Source organism: Leucoraja erinacea, chromosome 27, assembly GCF_028641065.1.
Source record: "Leucoraja erinacea ecotype New England chromosome 27, Leri_hhj_1, whole genome shotgun sequence".
Taxonomy (NCBI): domain Eukaryota; kingdom Metazoa; phylum Chordata; class Chondrichthyes; order Rajiformes; family Rajidae; genus Leucoraja; species Leucoraja erinaceus.
Window position 1 is genome coordinate 29,851,792 of NC_073403.1, and position 27,437 is coordinate 29,879,228.

A 27,437-nucleotide genomic window follows, 5' to 3' on the forward strand; every position below is an offset into this window, starting at 1 on the left:
CGTACCTTTTTCTGGTCGCCGCAGGATTTTCAACACGTTGAACATTTTCGGCCACCTGCTGCGACTATGATGGGTGCCGGCAGTCGCTGAAAAAAAATCGCACAAGTGGGACAGGCTCCTTTAGAGAATAGGGAGATTATCTGTTATAGAGTGGAGAGTATAGCCTGGTATAAGTGCAAATTCTCCCTAGTGTGTGTAGGATGGTGTTAATGTGCAGGGATCGCTGGTCGGTGCGAACTCGGTGGGCTGAAGGGCATGTTTCCACGCTGTATCTCTAAATTAAACTAAACTAAAGTCTGAGCCAACCAGTGATCACTACACACTATCCTACACACTAGGGATAATATACAATTTTTATCAAAGCCAATTAATCTATAAACCTGTACGTCTTTGGAGTGTGGGAGGAAACCGGAGAAAACACACGTAGTCACAGGGAGAACGTACAAACTCCGTACAGACAGCACCCGTGGTCAGGATCGACCCGGGTCTCTTACACTGGCAGGACAGCTTGGACAATTCCTGAAATTAGGACTACACTGAAAGTGTCCTGGTCTTTATTGTCGTGAGATTCACTTTGTCTTTATTATGTTCTAGCAGAAGAGTTGATCTGTTTAAACTCAGAATCAAAATTGCAGAAATAAGAATATATTATCAGCAACATGGGTTTTCTTGCCATAGAGGGAGTACAGAGAAGGTTCACCAGACTGATTCCTGTGATGTCAGGACTTTCATATGAAGAAAGACTGGATAGACTCGGTTTGAACTCCCTAGAATTTAGAAGATTGAGGGGGGATCTTATAGAAAGTTACAACATTCTTAAGGGGTTGGACAGGCTAGATGCAGGAAGATTGTTCCCGATGTTGGGGAAGTCCAGAACAAGGGGTCACAGTTTAAGGATAAGGGGGAATCTTTTAGGACCGAGATGAGGAAAACATTTTTCACACAGAGAGTGGTGAATCTGTGGAATTCTCTGCCACAGAAGGTAGTTGAGGCCAGTTCATTGGCTATATTTAAGAGGGACTTAGATGTGGCCCTTGTGGCTAAAGGGATCAGGGGGTATGGAGAGAAGGCAGGTACAGGATACCGAGTTGGATGATCAGCCATGATCATGTTGAATGGCGGTGCAGGGGCGAAGGGCCGAATGGCCTACTCCTGCACCTATTTTCTATGTTTCTATGTGACATCAGCCTGTCTGCCAGTCTCTCAAAATGCAAGTTGCGTTTATCTCTGAAGAGATTGGATGTGATGGAGTGTATAAATAGAAACACGTTGGCTGGAACTGGCACCTCTGGCTTTAATTCCATCCCCCGATGGGGATCTCCCTGAAAAACATTGCGATAGTAACCTAAATCAATTACCTCCTTTGGCAGCTCGTTCTGTGGCCCCACCACATTTGTGTCAAAAAGAGTTCCTGTTAAATCTTTCCCCCCTGACCTTAAACCTATGTCCTCGGGTTCTTGATTCCTCTATTCTGGGCTAATGTCTCTGCACATTTACCCGATCTATTCCTCCCATACTTTTGTACGCGTGTATAAGAATCAAGAGAGAGAGAGTCAAGTGTTTTATTGTCGATCTGTCCCAGACAGAATAATGACATTCTTACTTGCAGCAGCACAATGGTACATGTAAACATAGTACACTGTAAACAATATCATAAACAAGAGAGAAAGTTCCATGCGTGTATATACTGTATACACACTTACTCACAAATACTGTATATACTTGCAACATTTTCTGTATGTATATATCCACATACGTACACAAAACAAAGAATAGGAGTGCAATAGTAGTCTATTGTAGGTCACAGCTTATTTGGAGGTTATCGTGTTTAATAGCCTGATGGCTGTAGGGAAGAAGCTGTTCCTGAACCTGCATGTTACAGTTTTCAGGCTCCTGTACGTTCTTCCTGATGGCAGGGATGAAATGAGTGCGTGGCCAGGGTGGTGTGGGCCTCTGATGATGTTGGCTACCTTTTTGATGCAACGACTCCGGTAAATCCCTTCAATGTTGGGGAGGTCAGAACCGGTGACGGACTGGGCAATGGTCACAACTTTGTGCAGTCTTCTTCGCTTTTGGGCGTTCAAGTTGCCGAACCAGGCCGTGATGCAACCAGTCAATATGCTCTCTACTGTACACCTGTAAACGTTCAAGAGAATCCTCTCTGATATGCAGAATCTCTGTCATCTTCTCTGGAAATAGAGGTGCTGATGCACATTCTTTATAATCGCATCAATGTGCTGGGTCCAGGAATGGTCTTCATAAATATGCACGCCCAGGAATTTGAAGCTTTTGACTCTCTCCAACATATTAACAGTATTGTGGGTCCTTCCTCTTCCAAAGTCCACAATCAGTTCATTGGTCTTACTGACATTGAGAGCCAGGTTGCTGTGCTGACACCATTTGGTCAATCGGTCGATCTCATCTCTATACTCCGACTCATCATCATCTGTAATTCGTCCAACAACGGTGGTGTCGTTGGCGAACTTGGAAGATGCAGATGGCAAAGTGTCCGGCTATACAGGCGCGAGTATACAGTGAGTAGAGCAGGGGGCTGAGCACGCAGCCTTGAGGTGCTCCAGTACTGATTGTTACTGAGGATGAAGTGTTTTCTGCCAATTCAAACAGACTGTGGTCTGTGGATGAGGAAGTCGAGGATCCAGTTCTGGTAACCAGTTTGGAGGGGATTAGGGGTGGCAGTGTGAGCTGTGAGGAAGATGCGATGAGGCTGCAGGGCGATTCGGATAGGTTGGGTGAGTGGGCAGATGCAGTATAAAGTGGAAGAAAGATTATTATCGGAATGTTGTCAGATTAGGAGAAGGGGAGGTGCAACGAGATCTGGCTGTGTTTGTACATCAGTCACTGAAAGTAAGCATGCAGGTACAGCAGGCAGTGAAGAAAGCTAATGGCATGTTGGACTTCATTGCAAGAGGATTTAGAAACATAGAAATTAGGTGCAGGAGTAGGCCATTGGGCCCTTCGAGCCTGCAACGCCATTCAATATGATCATGGCTGATCATCCAACTCAGTATCCTGTACCTGCCTTCTCTCCATACCTCCTGATCCCTTTATCCACAAGGGCCACATCTAACTCCCTCTTAAATATAGCCAATGAACTGGCCTCAACTACCTTCTGTGGCAGAGAATGCCAGAGATTCACCACTCTGTGTGAAAAATGTTTTCCTCATCTCGGTCCTAAAAGATTTCCCCCTTATCCTTAAACTGTGACCCATTGTTCTGGACTTCCCCAACATCGGGAACAATCTTCCTACATCTAGCCTGTCCAACCCCTTATGAATTTTGTAAGTTTCTATAAGATCCCCCCTCAATCTTCTAAATTATAGCGAGTACAAACCGGGTCTATCCAGTCTTTCTTCATATGAAATTCCTGACATCCCAGGAATCAGTCTGGTGAACCTTCTCTGTACTCCCTCTATGGCAAGAATGTCTTTCCTCAGATTACGAGACCAAAACTGTACGCAATACTCCAGGTGTTATCTCACCAAGACCCTGTACAACTGCAGTAGAACCTCCCTGCTCCTGTACTCAAATCCTTTTGCTGTGAATGCTAACATACCATTCGCCTTCTTCACTGCCTGCTGCACCTGCATGCCTACTTTTTATGACTGGTGTACCATGACACCCCGGTCTCGTTGCATCTCCTCCTTTCCTAATCGGCCACCATTCAGATAATAGTCTATTTTCCTGTTTTTGCCACCAAAGTGGATAACCTCACATTTATCCACATTATGCTGCATCTGCCATGCATTTGCCCACTCACTCAGCATATCCAAGTCACCTTGCCGCCTCCTAGCATCATCTCCACACAGCCCCCCAGCTTCGTGTCATCCGCAAACTTGGAGATGTTGCATTCAATTCCCTCGTCCAAATCATTAATATCTATCGTAAATAGCTGGGGTCCCAGCACTAAGCCTTGCAGTACCCCACTAGTCACTGCCTGCCATTGTGAAAAGGACCCGTTTACTCCTACTCTTTGCTTCCTGTTTGCCAGCCAGTTCTCTATACACATCAATACTGAACCCCCAATACCGTTACTTTAAGTTTGTATACTAATCTCTTATGTGGGACCTTGTCGAATGCCTTCTGAAAGTCCAGATATACCACATCCACTGGTTCTCCCTCATCCACTCTACTAGTTACATCCTCGAAAAATTCTATAAGATTCGTCAGACATGATTTACCTTTCATAAATCCATGCTGACTTTGTCCAATGATTTCACCACTTTCCAAATGCGCTGCTATCCCATCTTTAATTACTGATTCTAGCAGTTTCCCCACTACCGACGTTAAACTAACTGGTCTGTAATTCCCCGTTTTCTATCTCCCTCCCTTTTTAAAAAGTGGGGTTACATTAGCTACCCTCCAATCGTCAGGAATTACTACAGAATCTAAAGAGTTTTGAAAAATTATCACTAATGCATCCACTATTTCTGGGGCTACTTCCTTAAGTACTCTGGGATGCAGCCTATCTGGCCCTGGGGATTTATCGGCCTTTAATACATTCAATTTACCTAACATCACTTCCCGGCTAACCTGGATTTCACTCAGTTCCTCCATCTCATTTGACCCCCGGTCCCCTGCTATGTCCGGCAGATTATTTATGTCTTCCTTAGTGAAGACAGAAACAAAGTAGTTATTCAATTGGTCTGCCATGTCCTTGTTCCCCATGATCAAGTCACCTGTTTCTGACTGCAAGGGACCTATATTTGCTTTAACTAATCTTTTTCTCTTCACATATCTATAAAAGCTTTTGCAGTCAGTTTTTATGTTCCCTGCCAGTTTTCTTTCATAATCTATTTTCCCTTTCCTAATTAAGCCCTTTGTCCTCCTCTGCTGCACTCCTAATCTCTCCCAGTCCTCTGGTAGGCTGCGTTTTCTGGCTAATTTGTACACTTCATCTTTTATTTTGATACTATCCCTGATTTCCCTTGTTATCCACGGATGCACTGCCTTCCCTGATTTATTTTTTTGCCAAACTGGGATGAACAATTGTTGTAGTTCATCCATGCAGTCTTTAAATGCCTTCCATTGCATATCCATCGTCAACCCATTAAGAATCAATTGCCAGTCTATTTTGGCCAATTCACGTCTCATATCCTCAAAGTTACCTTTCTTTAAGTTCAGGACCCTTGTTTCTGAATTAACAATGTCACTCTCCATCCTAATGAAGAACTCAACCATATTATGGTCGCTCTTGCCCAAGGGGCCACGCACAACAAGACTGCTAACTAACCCTTCCTCAATACCCAGTCTAGAATAGCCTGCTCTCTCGTTGGTTCATCTACATGTTGGTTTAGAAAACTACCCCGCATACATTCCAAGAAATCGTCTTCCTCAGCACCCTTGTAAAATTTGATTCACACAATCTATATGTAGATTGAAGTCACCCATTATAACTGTTTTACCTTTGTTGCACGCATTTCTAATTTCCTGTTTGATGCCATTCCCAACTCCACTACTACGGTTAGGTGGCCTGCACACAACTCCCACTAGCGTTTTCTGCCCCTTAGTGTTGCGCAGCTCTACCCATATCGATTCCACATCCTCCAAGCTAATGTCCTTCCTTTCTATTGCGTTAAGCAGCTCTCTAACCAGCAACGCTACCTCACCTCCTTTCCCTTTCTGTCTATCCCTCCTGAATATTGAATATCCCTGGATGTTCAGCTCCCAGTCTCGGTCACCCTGGAGCCATGTCTCCGTGATCCCAACTATATCATAGTCATTAATAGCTATCTGCACGTTCAACTAATCCACCTTATTACGAATGCCCCTTGCATTGAGACACAAAGCCTTCAGGCTTGTTTTTACAACCCTCTTACCCCTTATACAATTATGTTGAAAAGTGGCCCTTTTTGATTTTTGCCCTGGTTTTGTCTGCCTGCCACTTTTACTTTTCACCTTGCTTCTACCCTCATTTCACACCCTACGCTCACACATTTAAGAAACCTTTTCCCTTTAACTCCATCCTCAACTATCCCATTCGACACCCCACCCCCCTTATTCAGTTTAAAACCACCCGTGTAGCAGTGGCAAACCTGCCTGCCAGAATGCTGGTCCCCCACCTCTTAAGATGCAATCCGGCCCTTTTGTACAGTTCCCCCTTACTCCAAAACTGATCCCAGTGATCTAAGAATCTAAATCCCTGCTCCGTGCACCAGTTCCTCAGCCACACATTCAGGTCCCGTATCTCCCTGTTCCTGCTCTCGCCAGCACAAGGAACTGGAAGCAAACCGGAGATAACAACCCTGGAGGTCCTGCTTTTCAGCATTTTTCCGAGTTATCTAAAGTCACGCTGCAGAATATTCATCCCCTTCTTTCCGACATCATTTGTGCCGACATGCACTACCACTTCCGGCTGTTCACCTTCGCCCTTGAGGATTTTCTGCACTCTGTCCGTGACATCCTGGATCCTGGCACCAGGAAGGCAGCACACCATCCTCGAATCCCGTCTGTTGCCGCAGAAACCCCTGTCCATACCTCTCACAATGGAGTCTCCCACTACAATGGCCTTGCCTGACTTTGGCCTTTTTGGTTTTGGCTCAACAGCCCTATTCGCATTGCAAGCCAGTCCGCCGCTCAGTGTAAAAACGTCTTCTGTCCCGACAGCTTCTAAGTGGGTGAACCTGTTCACAAGAGGTACAACACCCGGGGACGTTTGCATTCCATGCTTCCCTCCCTTTCTCACTGTCTCCCACCTTCTCTCTTCCAGTACCTTAGGTGTAACAATCGTACTGTAGGACTTGTCGAGGAACAACTCCGTTTCGCAGACGAACCCGAGGTCATCCACTTGCTTCCCCAGTTCCCCAACTCGGTCCTTCAGGAGCTCTACCTGGATGCACTTGTCACATTTGTAGCAGCCAGAGGCACCAGCGGTGTCCTTGACCTCCCACATACTGCAAGCATCGCACTGAATCAGCTTGCCGGACATCTCCTTCTTTCGTCTCTCCCTCTGCAGTGTTTTGCGTAGCCGCCTCTCCAAAGACTCACACTTTTCTCACAAGGCTGCTTCCTCACTGCCACTCCCTTCTTCTTCTTCTTTGGAGTTTTACGGCAGCCGGCATCCACAATGTTGCATTGCTGCCACCTTCTGGCTTCACTCCACAGTCCTCATGTCTTTACTTTATATCCTTTTTATAAGGCCAGAGGCCCTCAAGAAATTAAACAACAAATTTACTCCTTTTCCTTCCCCTCCATACTCTAGAATGTTCTTTTCTGATATATCTGTCATTCCAATTTTCTTCATTTCATTGATCAAAACTCTTCTTTCTGTTGCATATCTTCTACATGCAACTAGAGCATGCTGAACTGTTTCCGGCTGATGGCATTCCTCACACATCCCAGTAGGGTGTTTTCCCAACATTTTTAATGTGCTGTTCAGGTGGGTGTGTCCTATCCTCAATCTTGCTAATACTACCTGTTCTCTCCTGTTCCCCCCTCTTCTTGCTGTAATGCCCACTCTGTTTTGTAGCGAATAGAGGTGTCTCCCCTTTGTCTCCTGTTCCCAGTATTGTTGCCATTCCTGATTTATTTTCTTCCACACAATGTGTCTTCCTTCAGATTTGGATAATTGTAGGTTTACCTCTATGTTCTCTTTTTTAACGGCCTCTTTTGCTAATTTATCCACTTTTTCATTTCCTAGCACACCAATGTGTGCTGGGACCCACAACAAAGTCACGTCACTGCCCTTCCTTGTTACTTGGCTTAATAGTAGTAGAATTTCATACACTAGGTCAGGCCGCCTATGGGACGCACCAGACCCAATACTCTGGATTGCAGACAATGAGTCGCTACAAATTAATATTTTGCATGGTTGCACCTGTTCTATCCACCAAACTGCCATCAAAATAGCATACAGTTCCACTGTATATACTGCCAAATAGTTATTTGTTCTTTTGCAAATCTCAACATTCAACCCTTGCACTACCACAGCTGCCCCTGTTGTTTCAGCTACTGGGTCCTTTGTACTGCCACTCCCTAAGTGGCAGTCTTGCTTATATTGACTGATAAATTGCCTAATTTACCAATTTACAAACCAAATTCCTCAGTTTTCAACTGTTTTCCCCGCTCTGACTCACTTCTCTCCTCCCACTTGGGCTAGAGCCAATCAGTGTTTTATCTTGCTTATCTCCTCCTGCTGTTGCTTCCAAATCTACAACAGCTCTGTGTTTAGGAGCAAGGAGGTCTTACTAGGTCCTGGTGAGACCGCACCTCGAGTATTGTGTGCTATTTTGGTCTCCTAAGCTGAGGAAGGACATTATTGCTATTGAGGGAGTGCAGCATAGGTTCACAAGGTTAATTCCCGGGATGGCCGGACTGTCATATGATGAAAGAATGGAGCGACTGGGCTTGTAGTCACTGGAATTTAGAAGGACGAGAGGTGATCTTATAGAAAAATATATCATTCTTAAAGGATTGGACAGGCTAGATGTAGGATAAATGTTCCCGATGTTGGGGGAGTCGAGAATCAGGTGTCGACCCATTCCTTTTATCCAGAGATGCTGCCTAACCTGCTGAGTTACTCCAGCTGTTGTTGTCTATCTTCGATATAAACCAGTTCCTTCATACAGGAGGAACTGTAGATGATGGAATCATGAACAAAAAACATGGTGCTGGAGTAACTCTAGCGGGTCAGTCACCATGCCTGGAGAACATGAATAAGTTTGAGGAAAGGTCCCCCGCATGATTCAAATCTGATGGGTAAAGACCTGCAATGTCCCCCAGCCATGTCCTCCAGAGATGCTGCCTGGCCTGCTGAGTTACTCCAGCACTTTGTGTTTTATTTCACAGTTATCTGTTGTGGTGGGGGTGCTGACAGTGTTTTTCTTATCTTTGATTTAATGCAGTGAATCGCTCCAGGTTTGAACTGACTCCTGTGGCTGCCATCAGCATTCACCTGTTCACCAGCAATGGGTCTCGTGTCAAAGTCTCGGGCCCCATTGACGTCTCTGTTCCTTTGCCCACTGACGGCCTTGTGACAACTATGAGAAACATCCCAGTCTGGAGGTTTGAGAGGAAGATTGGTGAGTAACCTCTGGGGAGATGGGCGGTTTGAATCAGTTTGTATTGAACCTATAAAGCGATACAGTGGAAAATTTACAAAAACGACGAGAGGATGAGGAAAACCTCATCAGGTAACAGAGTGAGAAAGAGATGGGCGGCACGGTGGCGCTGCGGTAGAGTTGCAACCTTACAGCGCCAGAGACCTGGATTTGATCCTGACTACAGATGCTGTGTGTGTGGAGTTTGTACGTTCTCCCTATGTCCGTGTGCATTTTCTCCGGATGCTCCGGATTCCTCCCACTCTGTATGTTAATTGGCTTGGTAAAATTGTGAATTGTCCCTAGTGTGTGTAGGATAGCATCACTGTGCGGGGATCACTGGTCGGTGTGGACTTGGTGGGCTCAAAGAGCCTGTTTCCGTGCTGTATCTCTAAACTAAACAAAACCAATGTTTCAGATTGATGACGTAGCATATTTAATAAGATAATTTTTTTAATCCCTTTTTGGAAAATAGTGTTTGCTGGTAATGCCACTGCCATGTACTGGTATTACCAGCCACACTGGCACTGCCTTTGATCCCTGAAACAGATAACACCTCCATCCCTAGCTCGCTGGAAAGATACATGTAAGCTTCCCCCTTGATGTACCAGGGTCATTGTGGTGAGGCTTTGTGTGCAGGGTTATCAAACCTTGGTTAAATGATGAAGATAGTTGGTGCTGTGATCCGAAGATAGGAATGTGCCTCTCATTGAACTTGAAGACCTTTGTGTTACTTCGTGACCACCCTACCATTGAGGTAGCAAAATCTGGGAAATAAGTAAGAGTAAGTAAGTAAGTTTATTGGCCAAGTATTCGCATACAAGGAATTTGCCTTGGTATTTTGGATGTCTTTCGTTGAACAGAGTATTATCAATCTATGAATTCACTAAGAATAGACTGAAATTGCTTGTAATGTTCACTCTGAGATAGGTGAAATTCAATGTGTTTCTGCTCATCTACGCAAGAGGACATTCTGTATTCCTTGGGCTATCTTGCATTGGACATTCTTACATCGCTACAGTTGAAATCTTTGTTATTTTTTTGTCACCTCAAATTGGATCTGAAATGTTGTGGTTGTCACTTTGTTGATCACGGCTTCATCTCATGCAACTGGTACTTCTCTCTAGGAACGTAATTGATAAAGCCGTGTCTCGTTTATTTGTAACACAATGTGTGATTTCTGGACAAGTCGCATTCTCTCGCTGAGCCATATAATTTTATTACCAATGTGTTCAATTTACAACATGGTGTTATCACTTAACATGTTTTTGAAAACACCCCCTGGCTATTTGGAGTTGTGTTTTAGTACCGTTTCACAGGGAACAACTTGATCTGCAAATTCATAGCTCTCAGATTTAAAAAATAAAATGAATGAAGTTGAGCAAGCCTAACTTGAGCAAAACTTCATTTAGGTTTGGCGTGCTCAATTACTGACTGCTCAGCATCTGATTTCATTCTAGCATCAACTCCCAGCTCTTCCAACAACTCCCAACAGCGGTAGAGTTGCTGCCTTACAAATACAAATACAAATTGCCTTTATTGTCATTCAAACAACAGAGATTTGAACAAAATGTTGTTCCCTGCAGTGATAACAGTAAAATAAACATAACACACACTTAGCACAGTTTCATACAAACATCCATCACAGTGAATCTCCAAACACCTCCTCGCTGTGAAGGAAGGTAAAAGTATTATCTCTTCCCTGTTCTTTGTTCTTCTCCCGCATCGAGGCGATCGAGGTTCCTGATGTAAAAGCCCCCGGTGGGCGATGGTAAGTCCCGCGGCCGATTAAGCCGCACCGGGCGATGGAAGGCCCTGCGACGGGCCGATTCAACCCCACTATTCGGGGTGGGCGAAGTTGCCATTGCGGGAGCTCCCGAAAATTGGTCTCCCATCAGGGACCTGGAGCTCCCGATTTTACCGTCCACAGAGCCTGCGGCCGAAGCATCTGAAGCTCCGCAGTTGGGCCGCAGCCGCTGCGCCAGAGACCCTGGTTCGATCCTGACTATGGGTGCTATCTGTACGTAGTTTGTACGTTCTCCCTGTGAGTTGCGTGGGTTTTCTCCAGGAGCTCCGGTTTCTTCCCACACTCCAAAGACGTACAGGTTTGTAGGTTAATTGGCTTTGGTAAAATTGTAAATTGTCCCTAGTGTGTGTAGGATAGTGTTAGTGTGCGGGGATCGCTGGTTGGCGCAGACTCGGTGGGCCATAGAGTCAGTCTCTGCACTGTATCACAAAACTAAACTAAACCGAACACTGAGACTGCATGAATCACATCAGAAATCTCGACCCGAAACGTCACCCATTCATTCTCTCCAGAGATGCTGCCTGGCCCGCTGAGTTACTCCAGCTTTTTATGTCTATTTTCGGTTTAAACCAGCATCTGCAGTTCTTTCCTACACATTAGAAGTACAAATCATTCCCGCCAATGCTCCTGTTTTTAGTTTCAGTTATTGTCATGTGTAGCGAGGTATAGGGAAAATCTTTTTTGTTGCGTGCTATCCAGTCAGTGAGAAGACTATACATGATTACAATCAAACCATCCGCAGGGTACAGATACAATATGAGGGAATAACGTTCAGTGCAAGGTAAAGAACGATTAAAGATTCCTCTCTCCACCATATCTCATTGTTCTTCCTTCTCCCACTTCTCCATAACCTGGCATCATCCAGAACTATCCACCCAAGAAACAGTGACAAGGGGAAGATAGGTGGAAGTATCAGTGATTCTGACTCCCAGCCTGTGTAGTGGCCCAATGCTGAAGAACAGTACACAAGAGATGCAGATATCCACAGACCAGCGCCACCATGCATTAGGTGTAGGAAGGAACTGCAGATGCTGGTTTACACCAAAGATGGGCACAAATGCTAAAGTAACTCAGCGTGTCAGGCAGCATGAAGTTTGAAGAAGGGTCTCTACCCAAAACATCACCTATTCTTTTTCTCCCGAGATGCTGCCTGACTTGCTGAGTTATTGTAGTGTCTATCCACTCTGCATTATGTCCTGTTGGTTCCATTATAACGAATGACATCCCAATGATTGCAAGGGTCCTGTGTAAGTGCAAGCTCACAAGTTCAATGCAAACAAAAGGAGGTGATTTGTCGACTTGTACCGTATGTTACTGAGCAATGGAAATTGTTGTGATAATATTTTAATGGACCTTTTCCTATCAAACATCACAGCTTTCTTTTAGAACTAGTTTTTATGTGCTTACAATAAAAGTTTCGATTTTATATGATCGCGTAAGGAACAAAACCGCTGGACAGGTATCGAGTTTAGTTAAGTTTAGAGATACAATGCAGAAACAGTCCGTCAGCTCACAGCCGACCAGTGATGCCGGTACACTACACTAAGTAATTAGATAATTAGTAATTAGATAAACCTTGGCGTACGGAAGCTGGTGTTCACTGATGGTCTTTATGGAAGGAGTTTTGTCTCCATCCAGTCTGCTTTGTATGTGAACTTTATACACACAGCAATGATTTTATCTCTTAATTGGCCTATTGAAATAACGTAGGTAGACAAAAATGCTGGAGAAACTCAGCGGGTGAGGCAGCATTTATGGAGCGAAGGAATAGGTGGCGTTTCGGGTCGAGACCGTTCTTCAGACTGGAATAACATGGTATGTCATGGGAATGAATGACCGGCAATAATCTAGTGCCTACCTAATGATGCCTACATCCTGTGAAGGGATAAAATGTTGGTGCTTTCACTTGCTAATGCAACAGAATATGTGGGCGCCGTGGAAAACCCCAACTTGTCCTTGACTTTGTTCGCCAGTCAACGGGATCGAACCCTGGGTGACCCCGGGTACGTGGCTAGGGTGGGATGCAACCTGGTGAAGGATAACTACTCATTAACCAAAGTAGACTGCGTACTTGTTTCATAATGAATTTGGGTAGACCCCGGATCTATGCCAGTGGAAATTCAAGAGCAGATCTTGCATGGTACAAGGAGATGAATCTGTCTGGAGGGCCAAACATTAGCAGAATATAGAAGGGTGCCACAGTGGCATGACAATAGAATTTCTGTCTTACAGTGTCTGAGGCCCAGCTTCGATCCTGACTACGGGTGCTGTCTGTACGGAGTTTGTACATTCTACCTGTGACAGCGTGGGTTTTCTCCGATGCTCCGGTTTCCTCCCACACTCCAAAGACGTACATGCTTGTTATTTAATTGGCTTCAATAAAAATTGTAAACTGCTCCTATTGTGTAGTGTATGGGGAGACTGCTGGTTGGCACAGATTCAGTGGGATGAAGGGCCAGTTTCCACTATGTATCTCTAAAGTCTAAGATCTAAAGAAGGGCCCAATTCCTGCTGTAGGCAACTCCCTACAGGTAGGCACAGTGATGAGGAGAATTTGCCCCATAATCTCTGGAAGTAGCCCAGTTGATGGGGTGAGGAGAGGGTTCGAGCTTATATATAAAGCATTCAATCTAGTTGCCACGGTAATAGTTGCATTGCAACAGGTGCACGTGAAGGAATGGACAACCGAGATCTGATGCGTGTTTGCTCAAATAGCTGCGGAAACTCGCCCATTGAAGGGAACTATTTTTAACGGAACAGTTGCTGTGGGAGATATTTGAGTGATGTCACTGACATTTCTGGAGTCACAAAGGAGTCATCTTCTCCAGGGAAACCTTGAGGTGGAATTCATTCACACCACTGGCTAAATGCTGGCTGCAATGTCTGGGGCAGCTTGAGTTTGACGCAAATTAAGTGGGTCAAGTCAATTAAGCTGCAAGTAAGAATGTCATTGTTGTATCTGGGTCACGAAAGCCTGCCTTCATGGAGATTTTCTCCCGCACCCCCCCACCCCTCTTCCACATATGACTGCGTTTGAGCAGCACTTTGCAAGCTTACAGCATCTGATGTAAGAAATAGCAGCAATGGGCAGTTGGGTGGGTCATTGACAGCTGATTCCACGCATGCCTGACTCCAGACGGATCCATTTTCAAATGCAAAGCTTTGATACAACGATACCCTGGAGTATTGTTTTACCAGACCGACATTATTCTGTTGAGATGATTTCATACACAGACACAAAGTGCTGGAGTAACTTACTGGGTCAGGCAACATATGGTTGGCTGGAACTCAATTCCTTGGAGCGCAGGAGGACGAGGGATGATTTTATAACGGTGTACAAAAATCATGTGAGGAATAGATGGGGTAGATGCACCCAGAGTGCATGAATCAAGGACCAGAGGACATTGGTTCAAGGTGAAGGGAAAAAGATTTAATAGGAATCCGAGGGGTAACGTTTGCACACAATGGGTGGTGGGTGTATGTAACAAGTTGCCAGAGGAGGTAGTTGAGGATGGGACTATCGCAATGTTTAAGAAACAGTTAAACGGGTACATGGATAGGACAGGTTTGGAGGGATATGGACCAAGCGCAGGCGAGCGGTACTAGTGTAGCTGGGACATTGTTGGCCTGTGTGGGCAAGTTGGGCCGAAGGGCCAATTTCCACACTATATCACTCTATGTCTCTATGCCCAAAGTGTAGCTGGGACACGTGGGCAAGTTGGGCCGATGGGCCTGTTTCAACACTGTATCACTCATTGACTCTATGTATCACACTATTTGGAGAACCATGGATCGGTGACGTTTCTAGTCAGGACCCTTTATTATAAACCAGCATCTGCAGTTCATTGTTCCACTGTTATGATTAAGTATGGTCCACTTTAAGACGTGTGTTTAGAGATGTCACCATAGTTTAAGTATTCTTAACAATCTTATTTTGGAGTGTATGAATCATCAAGAAGCATTGTCCCTTGGGCTAACTCCACTGCTCACGCCAGATGTCCAGGATATTGTCGCATTATTGAATTGTAATGACTGCCAGACAGACAGCCATAGAGTCATACAGTAACAGGCCCTTCGGCCCAACTTACCCATGCTGACCAACATGCCCCATCTACACTAGTCCCACTTGCCCACGCTTAGCCTATATCCCTCTAAACATATTGTATCCATGTACCTATCTAAATGTTTCTTAAACGTGGTGGTAGTACCTGCCTCATCTACCTCCTCTGGCAGCTTGTTCCACACACCCACCACCCTTTATATTAAAAAAATGTTGCCCCATAGGTTCCCATTAACTCTTTCTCCCCTCACCTTAAACATATGGCTCCTGGTTCTCGATCCCACTATGGGTAAAAGACTCTGCAATGATTCCGATCTATTCCTCTCATGAATTTATACACCTCTATAAGATCACCCCTCGTGTTCCTGTGCACCAAGGGATAGATAGAGTCCCAGCCTACTCAACATCTACCTATGGCTCAGGCACTCGAGTCTGGCTATATCCTGGTAAATCTTGTCTGAACCCTTTCAAGCTTGACAATATTCTTTCCTATAACATGGTGCCCAGAACTGAGCACAATACTCTAAATATGACCTCATCAACGACTTCTATAAATGTCACATGGCCTCCCAACTTCTATACTCAATACTCTGACTGATGAATACCAATATGCCGAAAGCCTTCTTGACCAGCCTTATCCACCTGTGATGCCACTTTCAAGGAACCATGTACCTGCACTCCTAGATCCCTCTGCTCTACAACACTCCCCAGAGCCCTACCATTCACTGGGTAGGTCCTGCCCCTGTTAGACTTCCCAAAATGCAACACCTCATATTTCTCTGTGCTGTTCCTCTAATTTACTCTGGGCCTCACTCTGGGCCCCACTCTGGGCCCCACTCTGGGCCCCACTCTGGGCCTCACTCTGGGCCTCACTCTGAGGCCCAGGACAGAAAGGTCAGATTGGGAATGGGAGGGAGAATTGAAATGCTGAGAAATAACACCCCAGCCATGTCCAAATTGAAGCTGAAGATTTTGAGGGAACCTGCAATAGTTTGGTCAGCAGTGCATGAGTATAGAAGTTGGGAGGTCATGTTGCAGCTGTATAAGACATTGGTGCAGTTACATTTAGAGTATTGGGTTCCGTCCTGGGCAACTTATTAGAGGAAAGACGTTGTCAAGCTGGAAAGGGTGCAGAGAAGATTTACGAGGATGTTGCCAGTACTCGAGGGCCTGAGCTATGGGGGTGATGTTGAGCAGGCTAGGACTCTATTCCTTGGAGTGCAGGAGGATGAGGGATGATTTAATAGAGGTGTATAAAATCATGAGAGGAATAGATCAGGTACACAACCCTTTCTGCTCATGGGGAGATTCATGTAAGTGTATCCTGTGCCGTGTCCAAATACAAATGCCTATGGATTGGAGGAGGTGGCACACACATACAGCCAATGTTCACTACAGCCTTGATCAGCTCTTCTCCAGTTATTAGTTACTGGCGGACAGCACGGTGGTGCAGCGGTAGAGTTGATGCCTTACTGAGCCGGAGACATGGGTTCAATCCTGACTACGGTTGTTATCTGTACGAAGTCTGCACCTTCTCCCCGTGTCCAGCGTGGGTTCTCTCAAGGTGCTCCTGTTTCCTTCCACACTCCAAAAACGTGCAGGTTTGTAAGCTAATTGGCTTGGTAAATTTGTAAATTGTCCTTGGTGTTTGTAGGATAGTGTAAGTGCGCGGGGATCGTTGGTCGGCATGGACTCAGTGGGCCGAAGGGCTTGTTTCCACGCTGTATCTCTTAATTAACTAAACTAAACTAAACTAAACTAGAGCACTGAAATGTTATCTGTATTACAGAAAAACACTACATTCACTGGATGAAACCTATCCCTTCAAAGGCTGTATTTAAGCATAAACACACATTTTCATGGACATTCAGTCAATTAACTAAAAGGTTGTATGGCTTTCCTGCAGACTCATCAGTCAAGTAGCAACATAATCCAAACATTGAACAGCGCAGTCTGCAACAGGTATTAACTCTGTGGAGTCAGGCCAGCTGCTGGGACCCAGAGCAGGTGCTGAGAATAAATCTTTCAACCTACTGCAGTAAGTGGCAGTGTGATGAGTGGGCTACTCCAGGAAAGGTAATGTGTTGAGCAGGGTCTGCTGCTGAACCCAGGCTGTACCTGCACACTATAATACAAATGAAGTGGGAGAGTCTAGGACCAGAGGTCACAGCCTCGGAATGAAGGGACGTTCCTTTAGGAAGGAGATGAGGGAATTCTCTGCCTCAGAGGGTGGTGGAGGCGGGTTCTCTGGGTGCTTTCAAGAGAGAGCTAGTTAAGGCTCTTATAAATTGCGGAGTCAGGGGATATGGGGAGAAGGCAGGAACGGGGTACTGATTGGGGATGATCAGCCATGATCACATTGAATGGCGGTGTTGGCTCAAAGGGCTGAATGGCCTACTCCTGCACCTATTGTTTATTGTCTATTGAGGGGGAATTTCTTTTGTCAGAGGGTGGTGAATCTGTGGAATTCATTGCCACAGAAGGCTGTGGAGGCCAGGTCAATGGATAGTTTTAAGGCAGAGATAGATAGATTTTTGATTAGTACGGGTGTCAGGGGTTTTGAAGGCAGGAGGATGGGGTTAGGAGAGAGAGATAGATCAGCCATGATTGAAAGACGGAGCTGACTTGATGGGCTGAATGGCCTCATTCTGCTCCTATCACTCATGAACATGAGCTTCTGATGTACCTTTGGTGTGCAGTCAGCATGGTGACTGCAGGGTATTTAGCAGCCAGTTGGAGTATCACCAGCTCCTACAAACCAGCGATGAGGTAACAAACAGATAATCCACAGTGAAGTTAGTTGATGGATGAACCTGGCTTCTCTGATAGTGATGGAATAAAAACATCTGTGAAAAGCGGGGATAGCCTAGGTTAATGACTCATCATTCATTAAATTAAGTGCGAGCCTACGTTGTGTGATTAAGTTTCTGACATTTGGCTTAGTAACGTGAATTGTTTTCTAAGAGCTCAGCATGACACCCGAGTCAGAGATGACACCTATTTCATCTTGATTTGACAACACAATTCGATCTCCTTTTATTTTGTTTTAACTGGCATCAACTAGAGCTGAATGCACCATATTTTACCTGACTATCTTTTCATCTTATTGAGGTGTACAGAATCATGAGAGGACTAGAGCAGGTAAATGCACATTCTTTTGCTCAGAGTAGGAGATTGAGAACCAGGGGACATAGCTTTAAGGTGAGGGGGGGAAAGATTTAATAGAAACCTGAGGGGTAACCTTTTTACACACAGGTTGGTGGATGTATGGAACGAGCTGCCGGTGAAGATAGTTAATGCATGGACTATCACAACATTTAAGAAAAATTTCAACAGGTACGTGGATAGAACAGGTTTGGAGGGATATGGGCCAAACACAGGCAGGTGGGCCGAGTGTAGATGGAGCATGTTGGCTTGTGTGGGTCTGTTGGGCCGGAAGGCCTGTTTCCACGCCATAAGGTCCTGTGACTCTATGACTCTGTGTGAGCTGGTGTAACCTGTCATGTATTGCATGGAGAAAGAACGACAACAGAGTAAGTATAAAACAGGAGTTTACCAAATAACGTTGAAAATAGTTGCACCTAACACAAAATGGCTGCTTACAATGCGGTGTGTGTCCCAGAGGGCACCGCGCGAGTCACACCTCCATCATCCCATTGTAGGGTGCTGCTGATTCACTGCGCACCCCTCTACTCGTGATGTTCCCGGCCTGTAGGTGTACAGGCGGCCATGCACCAAGATACAGGCAGGCATGGACATACGGTACATGCGAGCATGCACATGCGGTACTGACACCTTGCACGTAACGTTTAGGTAGGCATGCATGTAAGGTACATGCACGTGAGGTACAGACGTGTGTGTATACACATAATGTACAGGCGAGCACGTGCGTAATGTACACGCGGGCATGTGCGTAAGGTGATCATTCGATACGGTTCATAACGGTTATAATTTACTTTTTACACATTCACAGTTCCTGATGTCAATCTTCAACAGATGGCTTCAGTAAAGTGGAGAATGGTATAAATTAACATAAATTGCATGATGTCCAGCGATATCGAGATCGGTGAACTTCACGCTGACAGTCCCGTGCGGGTGTTAGTCATTGCACAGTCGCCGCCGCTACAACATGAAAGCTTGCGGCATCATTCTGAGAATTAACCTTTATCATTTCACCTGCTCTATGAAATGTTTGATGCTTATCTTTGGTTATTAGCACCAGCAAATGCCAATGGTGCTGCATGGCATATGTGCAGCAGCGACTGGTCAGACTCAATCCCATATCTTTCCAAAGTTTGCTTTTGTTATTCCATGGAGGCTTTGAAAAGGGTGCAGAAGAGCTTTGCCAGAAATGCTGCCTGCATGAGAATATATTGTTTCAAGGGAGAGGCTGGACAAACATCTGGAATGTCAGAGGTTGAGGGGCGACCTTATAGAAAGTTGTGAAGTGTTTGAGAGGTGTGGATAGGGTGGACAGTCAGAACCTTTACCCAAGATATAATAGCCAAGGACCATTATAAGAGGAGACACGGCGGTGCGGCAGTAGAGTTGCTGCCTTACAGCGCATGCACGCCAGAGAGTCGGGTTCGATCTCGACTACGGGTGCTGTCTGTACGGAGTCTGTATGTTCGCCCCATGACCTGCGTTGGTTTTCTCCGAGATCTTTGGTTCCTCCCACACTCCAAAGACGTACAGGTTTGTATGTTAATTGGCTTGGTAAATGTAAAAAATTGTCCCTACCGTGTGTAGGATAGTGTTAATATGCAGGGATTGCTGGTTGACGCGGACCCAGTGGGCTGAAGGGCCTGTCTCCGCGTTGTATCTCTAAACTAAACTAAACTAAAGGGCTTGGCATTAAGGTGAGAGCAAAGTTTAGAGGAGATGTGCGGGGCAAGTTTGTTTACACAGAATAATGAGTACCTTGGCATCGGGTGCGGCAGAGATATTGTGTACCACATCACCTGTTCCTGTTGTATTGAACTGTTCTATGTTCCAGGGACACATTATTTTTCAGCAATAATTTCCTCATTCAGATGAAAAAGGAAGTGAGATAATTTTGAGATTTGGGAGATTTGTCTTTTTCTTTAATCCTTGCTCATCCTGGAGCTCTCACCCGCAGGAAAGTAGGATAGCCCAAACAAATGGGTTGAAGGTTCAGTCTCATTGAGTCTCATTGTCTGTAACTAGTTTTCACCTAGCCCATAGCTAACAATGGCCAGCATCTATCATTGTCACTTTTTTGCAAATCGCTCATTCATTTGTTCATTTATCTCTCCATATCACCGTCGATATCTCTCGTTTCCCTGTCCCCTGACTCTCAGTCTGAAGAGGGGTCTCGACTCGAAACCCAATGTCCGACAGCTTAGAGTACATGGAGGACCCGGGGTGGGGGGGGCCGCCATGTGGGGAGAGGGGAAGAACAATGGACAATCGGAGGGGGGGAGGGGGGACAAAGGACAATGGGGTCCCAGCGTGGGGGCACTGTTGTGGGGGTGGGGGGGACAAAAGGGGGGTCCGGGTCCGGCGTGGCTTTGTAACTTTATCAGCATCGTAGGTGGCTGCTATCTGTGTAAATTGTTTTTGCCAGCAAAGAATCTCCCTGTGCCTAGTCACATGTATTTCTATTCCTATCCCTACCAGTTGCTATTCTGACCGTGATGAGATTAATACCAGCTCACACATTGTCAAGCCAGACAGGCTGCTGTTGTACCCAGGATTGAATAGATACAATCTCTGCAGGGAATTCTTTTCCAAGAACTTTGAGTCTAATTGAGTCGGAAAAAGGGCTCAACCCAAAACTACCCCTGTTCCTTTTCTCCAGAGATGCTGCCTGTCCTGCTGAGTTACACCATCGTTTTGTGTCTCTCTTCGGTTTAAACCTGCATCTGCAGTTCTTTCCTACACATTCAGTCACGCATCTTGCATTTTTGGTAAAACCTGCCAGCTTGTCTTTTTTGAAGAAGATGCCTGCTATTAGGAAAGTTGATCCTTCCTCGGTGTTTCACCCGAGCCTCCCAGAGTGGATGGTGATTGCTTGCGAAAAATTAGGCTGCTTTTATCACTTGCTCTGCATTGCATTATATAAATTATGTACAGTATAAAGCAACAAATATTGATTGGACATTTGTTTTTCCAGCCTTTGTGAAATGTCCCAGCCTTTCAAGGTCAGCAGAATACTTTTGCAACCCCTCATTGCACACAGTGTATGTGCAGAAGCAGTTCAAATGTAAACAAACCCATTTATTTTATCCTTCATCCAAAGGCTTCGCACAAGCTTGTTTGTGCAAAGCAATTTGTGGAAATTTGTCAGGCCGGTTGAGCAAAAGCCTGCTGAAACAGACGTAAGCATTTGGAGGTGAGAGAGGTAGAGAGGGAGAGGGATTTAAGAATGGAATTCCTGAGATTAGAGTCTAGGCGTTGGAAGTATGAGCCGCAGTTAACAGGCACAATGGATGTGTAGGAATGGAACTTCAGACACTGGTTTACACCGAAAATAGACGCAAAATGCTAGAGTAACTCGGTGGGACAGGCAGCGTCTCTGGAGAGAAGGAATGGGTGAAACTTCAGTCTCGATCCGAGTTACTCCAGCATCTTGTGTCTATTTTCAGGCAAAATAAATGCTGGATGCATAAAAGGTGATAATTGAAATACGGTAGAAACCGCTCCATTGTAGATCTAAAGGGGATAGAGAAAGGACTGATTGAGATTTAGAAGGACTTCACTGATTGAATGATAAGTTATTGTCACTGTTCTTATCTTATTTAATTTATTATCTACTGTTTTGCATAATCCGGTAAAATCACACAGCAGACAGCAGTATAGGTGTCGCCACGTTTACAGAGATACAAAGAGTTCATCACAGTCTTAGCTTCCCCATGCAGCCTTGCAACCTGCACATGGTCCCTTCCATCACGGCGACCCCCTGTCTGGATGCTCTCAGTGGTCCCCCTACGCTCTCGGCAGTGTGAGCCCCCCTAGGCTTTCAGATGCCCCCTGCTGGGTTTCTTGCAGTGACCCTCCTCGCTCACAGGACCCCACTCACTCTCGGCGGCACGGGTCCTCCCCTCACTCTCGGTGGCGCCGATACCCCCCTCATTCTCTGCGGCCCTCCCGCTGGGTAGATCGGCTCCGCAGAGCATCTCGGGAGCCTCCTGCCGCCGGGCGGCACATCTCGGATTCCGCGGCACGTGAGCCAGGCTTACCATTCGCCCGCAGCTTGCCGAGATCCTTTTAATCGCGAGCGAAAACAAATTTTAAATGATAAAGTTCCCGTGTAATTCCACACACGGGACTCTGCCACTTTCGACATTCCCTGTGACCGCATGGGTTTCCTCCAGGGGCTCCGGTTTCTCCCACATCCTAAAGATGTTGGTTAATTGACCTCTGTAAATTGACCCTAGTGTGCAGAAACTGGATACAAAAGTGGGATTGTATTGCATGAATGGGTGATCGATGGCCAGGAGGGACTCAGCAGGTGAAATGCTTATTTCTATGCCATGTCGTGGCTGGATAGACTTGGCTCGGCTTGTACTCACTAGAATTTAGAAGATTGAGGGGGGATTTTATAGAGACTTATAAAATTCTTAAGGGGTTGGACATGCTAGCTGCAGGAAGATTATTCCCGATGTTGGGGAAGTCCAGAACAAGGGGTCACAGTTTAAGGATAAGGGGGAAGTCCTTTAGGACCGAGATGAGAAAATCATTTTTTACACAGAGAGTGGTGTATCTCTGGAATTCTCTGCCACAGAAGGTAGTTGAGGCCAGTTCATTGGCCATATTTAAGAGGGAGTTGGATGTGGCCCTTGTGGCTAAAGGGATCAGGGGGTATGGAGAGAAGTCAGGTACAGGATACCGAGTTGGATGATCAGCCATGATCATATTGAATGGTGGTGCAGGCTGGAAGGGCCGAATGGCCTATTCCTGCACCTGTTTTCTATGTTTCTATGTCTCTAAACTAAACAAACTGGTAGGTAATTGCCCACTGTAAATCAGGGGCGGAAATCCCGGGTGGACGGGGGGGGGGGGGGGGGGGGGGGGGGGGGAACATGACACCCCCCGCATGATTTGACCCCCCCCCCCCCCCCCCCCCCCCCCCCCCCCCCCCCCCCCCCCCCTGTTTTGAGAGGGACAATCCCCCCCCCATTTTTTGTAATCTGGATTTTAAAACTCCGTGAAATCTCTGCTTTCTGGAATCAGCGGAGGTGGGACTGATGATCGCGGGCGCGGATTGCACGGGAGAGACGTCGGTCAGCAGGCAATGAGGGGGGGGGGGGGGGGCTAAGCCATGATGATTCAGCGTGATGATGGAGGAGGGAGGTGGGTGGGACTGAGATTAGAGCGCGGTGATGGGGAGGAGGGAGAAGTTCTGGTGGAGCAAAGATCATAGAGCAGAGCTTGAAATGCATGCCCAAGTCATAGGGTCACAAGCGAAAAACACTCTCGGCAGCCCTGGACACAGACCTGCGCCTCATCCGCAGCCAGGATCAATCCCGGCCAGCTCTCCAGTGCTGCAATCGCTGCCGAACCACCACTGCACCATCCCCGTCCATACCCGAGTGCTCCCCCGGGGGTGGCCAGAGACGTCGGGAGTCAGACGGGAGTGGTGCCCCCAGACCCACAGCCAGCGCAGATAAGCAGCGCTAAATCCAGCTCAACTCTGCCTGTCCCGCCAGGTTAACCTACAGCCCTGCCTGGACTTATGGGAACGACGGCCCAGGCTTACGGCCAGCGCAGAGAAACAGTGCTACCTCCACGACTCCGGACTGGTGTCCCGTCAGTCCAGGCAATGCTGTAGGTTAACCCGGCGAGACAGGCAGAGTTGACCTGGATTTAGCGCTGCTTCCCCTCGCTGGCCATAACCCTGGACCTTTGTTCTCGTAATTACCGTCCACAGGGCCCACGGCTGAAGCCTCCGAAGCCTCGCATGTGAGTGTGCGCATGAGTATGCGCAAGAAATTGTGTCCCCCTCCCCTTGGTCCCCCACATGTTTTGATAGTGATTTCCATGCCTGCTGTAAATTGTCCCTTTGTGTGGGTGAGTGGTGGGGTTGGGGCAGAATGGGATCATTAATCTGGCAAACCGATAGTGTTGACCTACTTTAGTTCAATGATGGTCGGAAGGTCTGCGAGAAGCACAAAGTATAGCTCAAGAAGCTAACATCGTACCGGGAGACATTCGCTGGAGATATTGGATACAAGGAGGGTGAACCGGAGTAATGCCTCCAGCACCGACCAAGTTCTGCTGCAGGAGATGCACCTGGGCACAAAGATGGCCGGGTCAGGAGACAAGAGGAATGTGTTGGAAGAAACTGCAGATGCCGGTTTAAACCGAAGATTGACACAAAATGCTGGAGTAGCTCATAGAGGGACAGGCAGCATTTCTGGAGGGAAGGAATGGGTGACGTTTCGGGTCGAAATCATTCTTCTGATGAAGGGTCTCCACCCAAAACGTCACCCATTCCTTCTCTTCCGAGATGCTGCCTGTCCTGCTGAGTTCCTCCAGTATTCTGTGTCTATGACAGGAGAGGGGTGTTGGTTCGTGGGCCGATCCGGTCGAAGGTGACGGAGGGAAGGCCCTGCGGGAGCCTTGGGTTTACCGGGATCAGGAGCCGCTCCAGTGGACCGAGCGCGCGGGCGAAGCGGACTTTGGACAATGGCGCCTAAACATGGCGGTGCCCGGATGTGTGATTGCCCAAACAGAATTTCACGGTGTAATTCCACATGTGACAAATAACATCCCAATGAAATAAATGTCTGCTGGATGTTCAGGAAGGACTCAGAGAATCGAGAGGACTGTTTCCATGTCGTGTGACAATTACTGTGAAGATACATGCTGACCCATTTGAATGGATTTAGCTTATAGGAGGCTCCGAATAACTGGAAGTTACAGCCTTTGGAACATAGAAACATAGAAATTAGGTGCAGGAGTAGGCCATTCGGCCCTTCGAGCCTGCATCGCCATTCAATATGATCATGGCTGATCATCCAACTCAGTATCCCGTACCTGCCTTCTCTCCATACCCCCTGATCCCCTTAGCCACAAGGGCCACATCTAACTCCCTCTTAAATATAGCCAATTAACTGTCCTCAACTACCCTCTGTGGCAGAGAGTTCCAGAGATTCACCACTCTCTGTGTGAAAAGAAAAAAAAAGAAGAAAAAAAAAGTTTGTTAATGACCATTGGATTCATCTAAGACATCCGTGGCTATTTCTTCAAGCTATCAATTTCTCTAGTGCCATCATATCATTGAACCTTTGGCATTTATTTGTGTCCTTGATTTCTATTTTTGTGACTTTAATGACCAGTAAATGCATTGGGATACATTGTGCCAACATTACAATAATGCACTTCAGTTTGTGAAGCTTTGCTTGATAAGACGTTATTTTAGGAAGGCATTTCCTTTTGCACGTCAAGGAATGGCTGAATTATTGAAGCGGTGCCCGCTCTGTCTTTTAACGACTGTGGACATCAGCAGTCTTCACTGTTCCTCCTGCAGGATAGTTCCACAGGGACAGGCAATGATGCAGAACAGGCTGCCAGTCTGCTGTTCCCATTCCAATCACCACAGGTAGGTTGCTCAGATTGAAGGATCACCCACTCATTCCATGGCGGCATGGTGGTGCAGTGGTAGAGTTGCTGCCTTACAGCGCCAGAGACCCCGGGTTCGATCCTGCCCTCGGGTGCTGTCTTCACGGAGTTTGTACGTTCTCCCCGTGACCTGCATGGGTTTTCTCCGGGTGCTCCAGTTTCCTCCAACACTCCAAAGACATGCAGGTTTGTCGGTTAATTGGTGTGTAAAAATTGTAAACTGTCCATCATGTGTCGGATAGTGCTAGGGTGGTCGGTGGTCGGCGTGGCCTCGGTGGGCCGCGGGCCTGTCTCCACAGCGTATCACTCTCATCTCCAGTGTTTCATGGGAGTTTGCATTACTGTGACCATAAAGGGGTGCAGAAATATTGGAGCGGTATCTTGGATAAAACTCAATTATGGCAGACGGGAATAGTGACCTCATAAATACTATTGCTGCTGTGTTTTATTCAGTGGTACGACAGTGCCAGTTATTAAATAAGCATGATTACATCACTGGTTACATGATTTGTTCTGGGAACAGGAAATAAAATGTAATGGCGTGTGCAAGAATATATATGGCATGTGTCAAAGTTGGGCAGCATTTAAAGTAATCGTTCTTTGTTGTGACTGTTTCGAATCTTGCGATTCTCCCTTTTCGATGGGTATTTTTTGAGTAGTTTCACTGCAACCGTAAAACTTTGGCATCCTTGTCTAACTTGACCCCCCCCCTGGGATACCCTGCTAGTACTGGGTGACACAGCTTGGAGAGTCAGTGACCGAGGTCCCGGTTCAATCCTGACCTCAGGTGCTGTCTGTGTGGAGTTTGCACGTTCTCTCTGTAACCTTGTGGGGTTCCTCCCAACATTCTGTGGACAGCCTCGTTGGCTGGTGGAATTGGCCATCGTGAACCGTCGGTAGTGTGTGGGAGAGTGATAGAATCTGGGGAGAGTTGATCAGAATGCGGGGAGAGTTTTATTTTAAAGTGGACTTAACGTTGGATTAGTGTAAATCAGTGTTTAATGGTCGGTAGGAATTCGTGGGTTGAAGGGCCTGTTTCCGTGCAGAATCCTTATGTGAGCCTCCTGTGACTCCAGTTTGATTTAGAAAGGAAATGAGGAGGAATTTATTTAGCCAGAGGGTGGTGAATCGTTCGAATTCTTTGTCACAGATGGCTGTGGAGGCCAAGTCAATAGATATTTACAAGGAGGAGATTGATAGATTCTTGATTAGTACGGGTGCCGGGGGTTATGGGGAGAAGGCAGGAGAATGCGGTTGAGAGGGAAAGATAGATCAGCCATGATTGGATGGCGGAGTAGACTTGATGGGCCGAATGGCCTAATTCTGCTCCTATAACGTATGAAAATGGATATGACAATATCCCAAACAAGTGGTCCAAATTCGACCTCCACTTCAGCTGGATTTTCAATGTCACTCTTGTAAACCTAACCCTCAATAAACTCCTTAGACTTTAGAGATACAATGCGGAAACAGCGCCTTTGACCCACTGAGCCCGCGCCGACCGTTGATGAAGTTTAGCAGAATGCTGACTGGATTAGCTATAGTCATTAGCTAGGTCCAGGTTTAAGTTTCAAGGAGAGATACTAAATTGGATTGGATTCAATTTATTGTCATTGTCTAGAGACAACGAAATGTTATTTTCCTTACAGTCATACAGATTTTAAAAAAGCACAAAACACAGAAGTCCACGACACAGAAATCCCCACAGCGGCATCAAAGGTCCCCACTGTGAGGGAAGGAGCCAAAGTCCAGTCAACTTCCTCGCTGTTCTTCCCAGATGTTCACCCGTGGTCGGGGACTCCCGAGCCCACCGTATTCGCCGCCACGGGCGGCCCGATGTTCAGGCCCTCAGGGATAGAGAGAGAGAGAGGGAAAGCAAGGGCTACTTGAAGTTAGAGAAGTCAATGTTCATACCGCTGGGGGTAAG

The 27,437-nt window shown here is 46.4% G+C and overlaps 1 protein-coding gene across 1 annotated transcript in view; it reads left to right on the forward strand.

Moving 5' to 3' along the window:
- Nucleotides 1–27,437, forward strand: part of fam171a2a (family with sequence similarity 171 member A2a) — a 281,015-nt gene that overhangs the window by 196,643 nt on the left and 56,935 nt on the right. Inside the window, exon 5 of the mRNA XM_055657354.1 lies at nt 8,862–9,038. Within this exon, the coding sequence (XP_055513329.1) occupies nt 8,862–9,038 (177 nt within the window). The remainder of the gene's footprint in view (nt 1–8,861; nt 9,039–27,437) is intronic.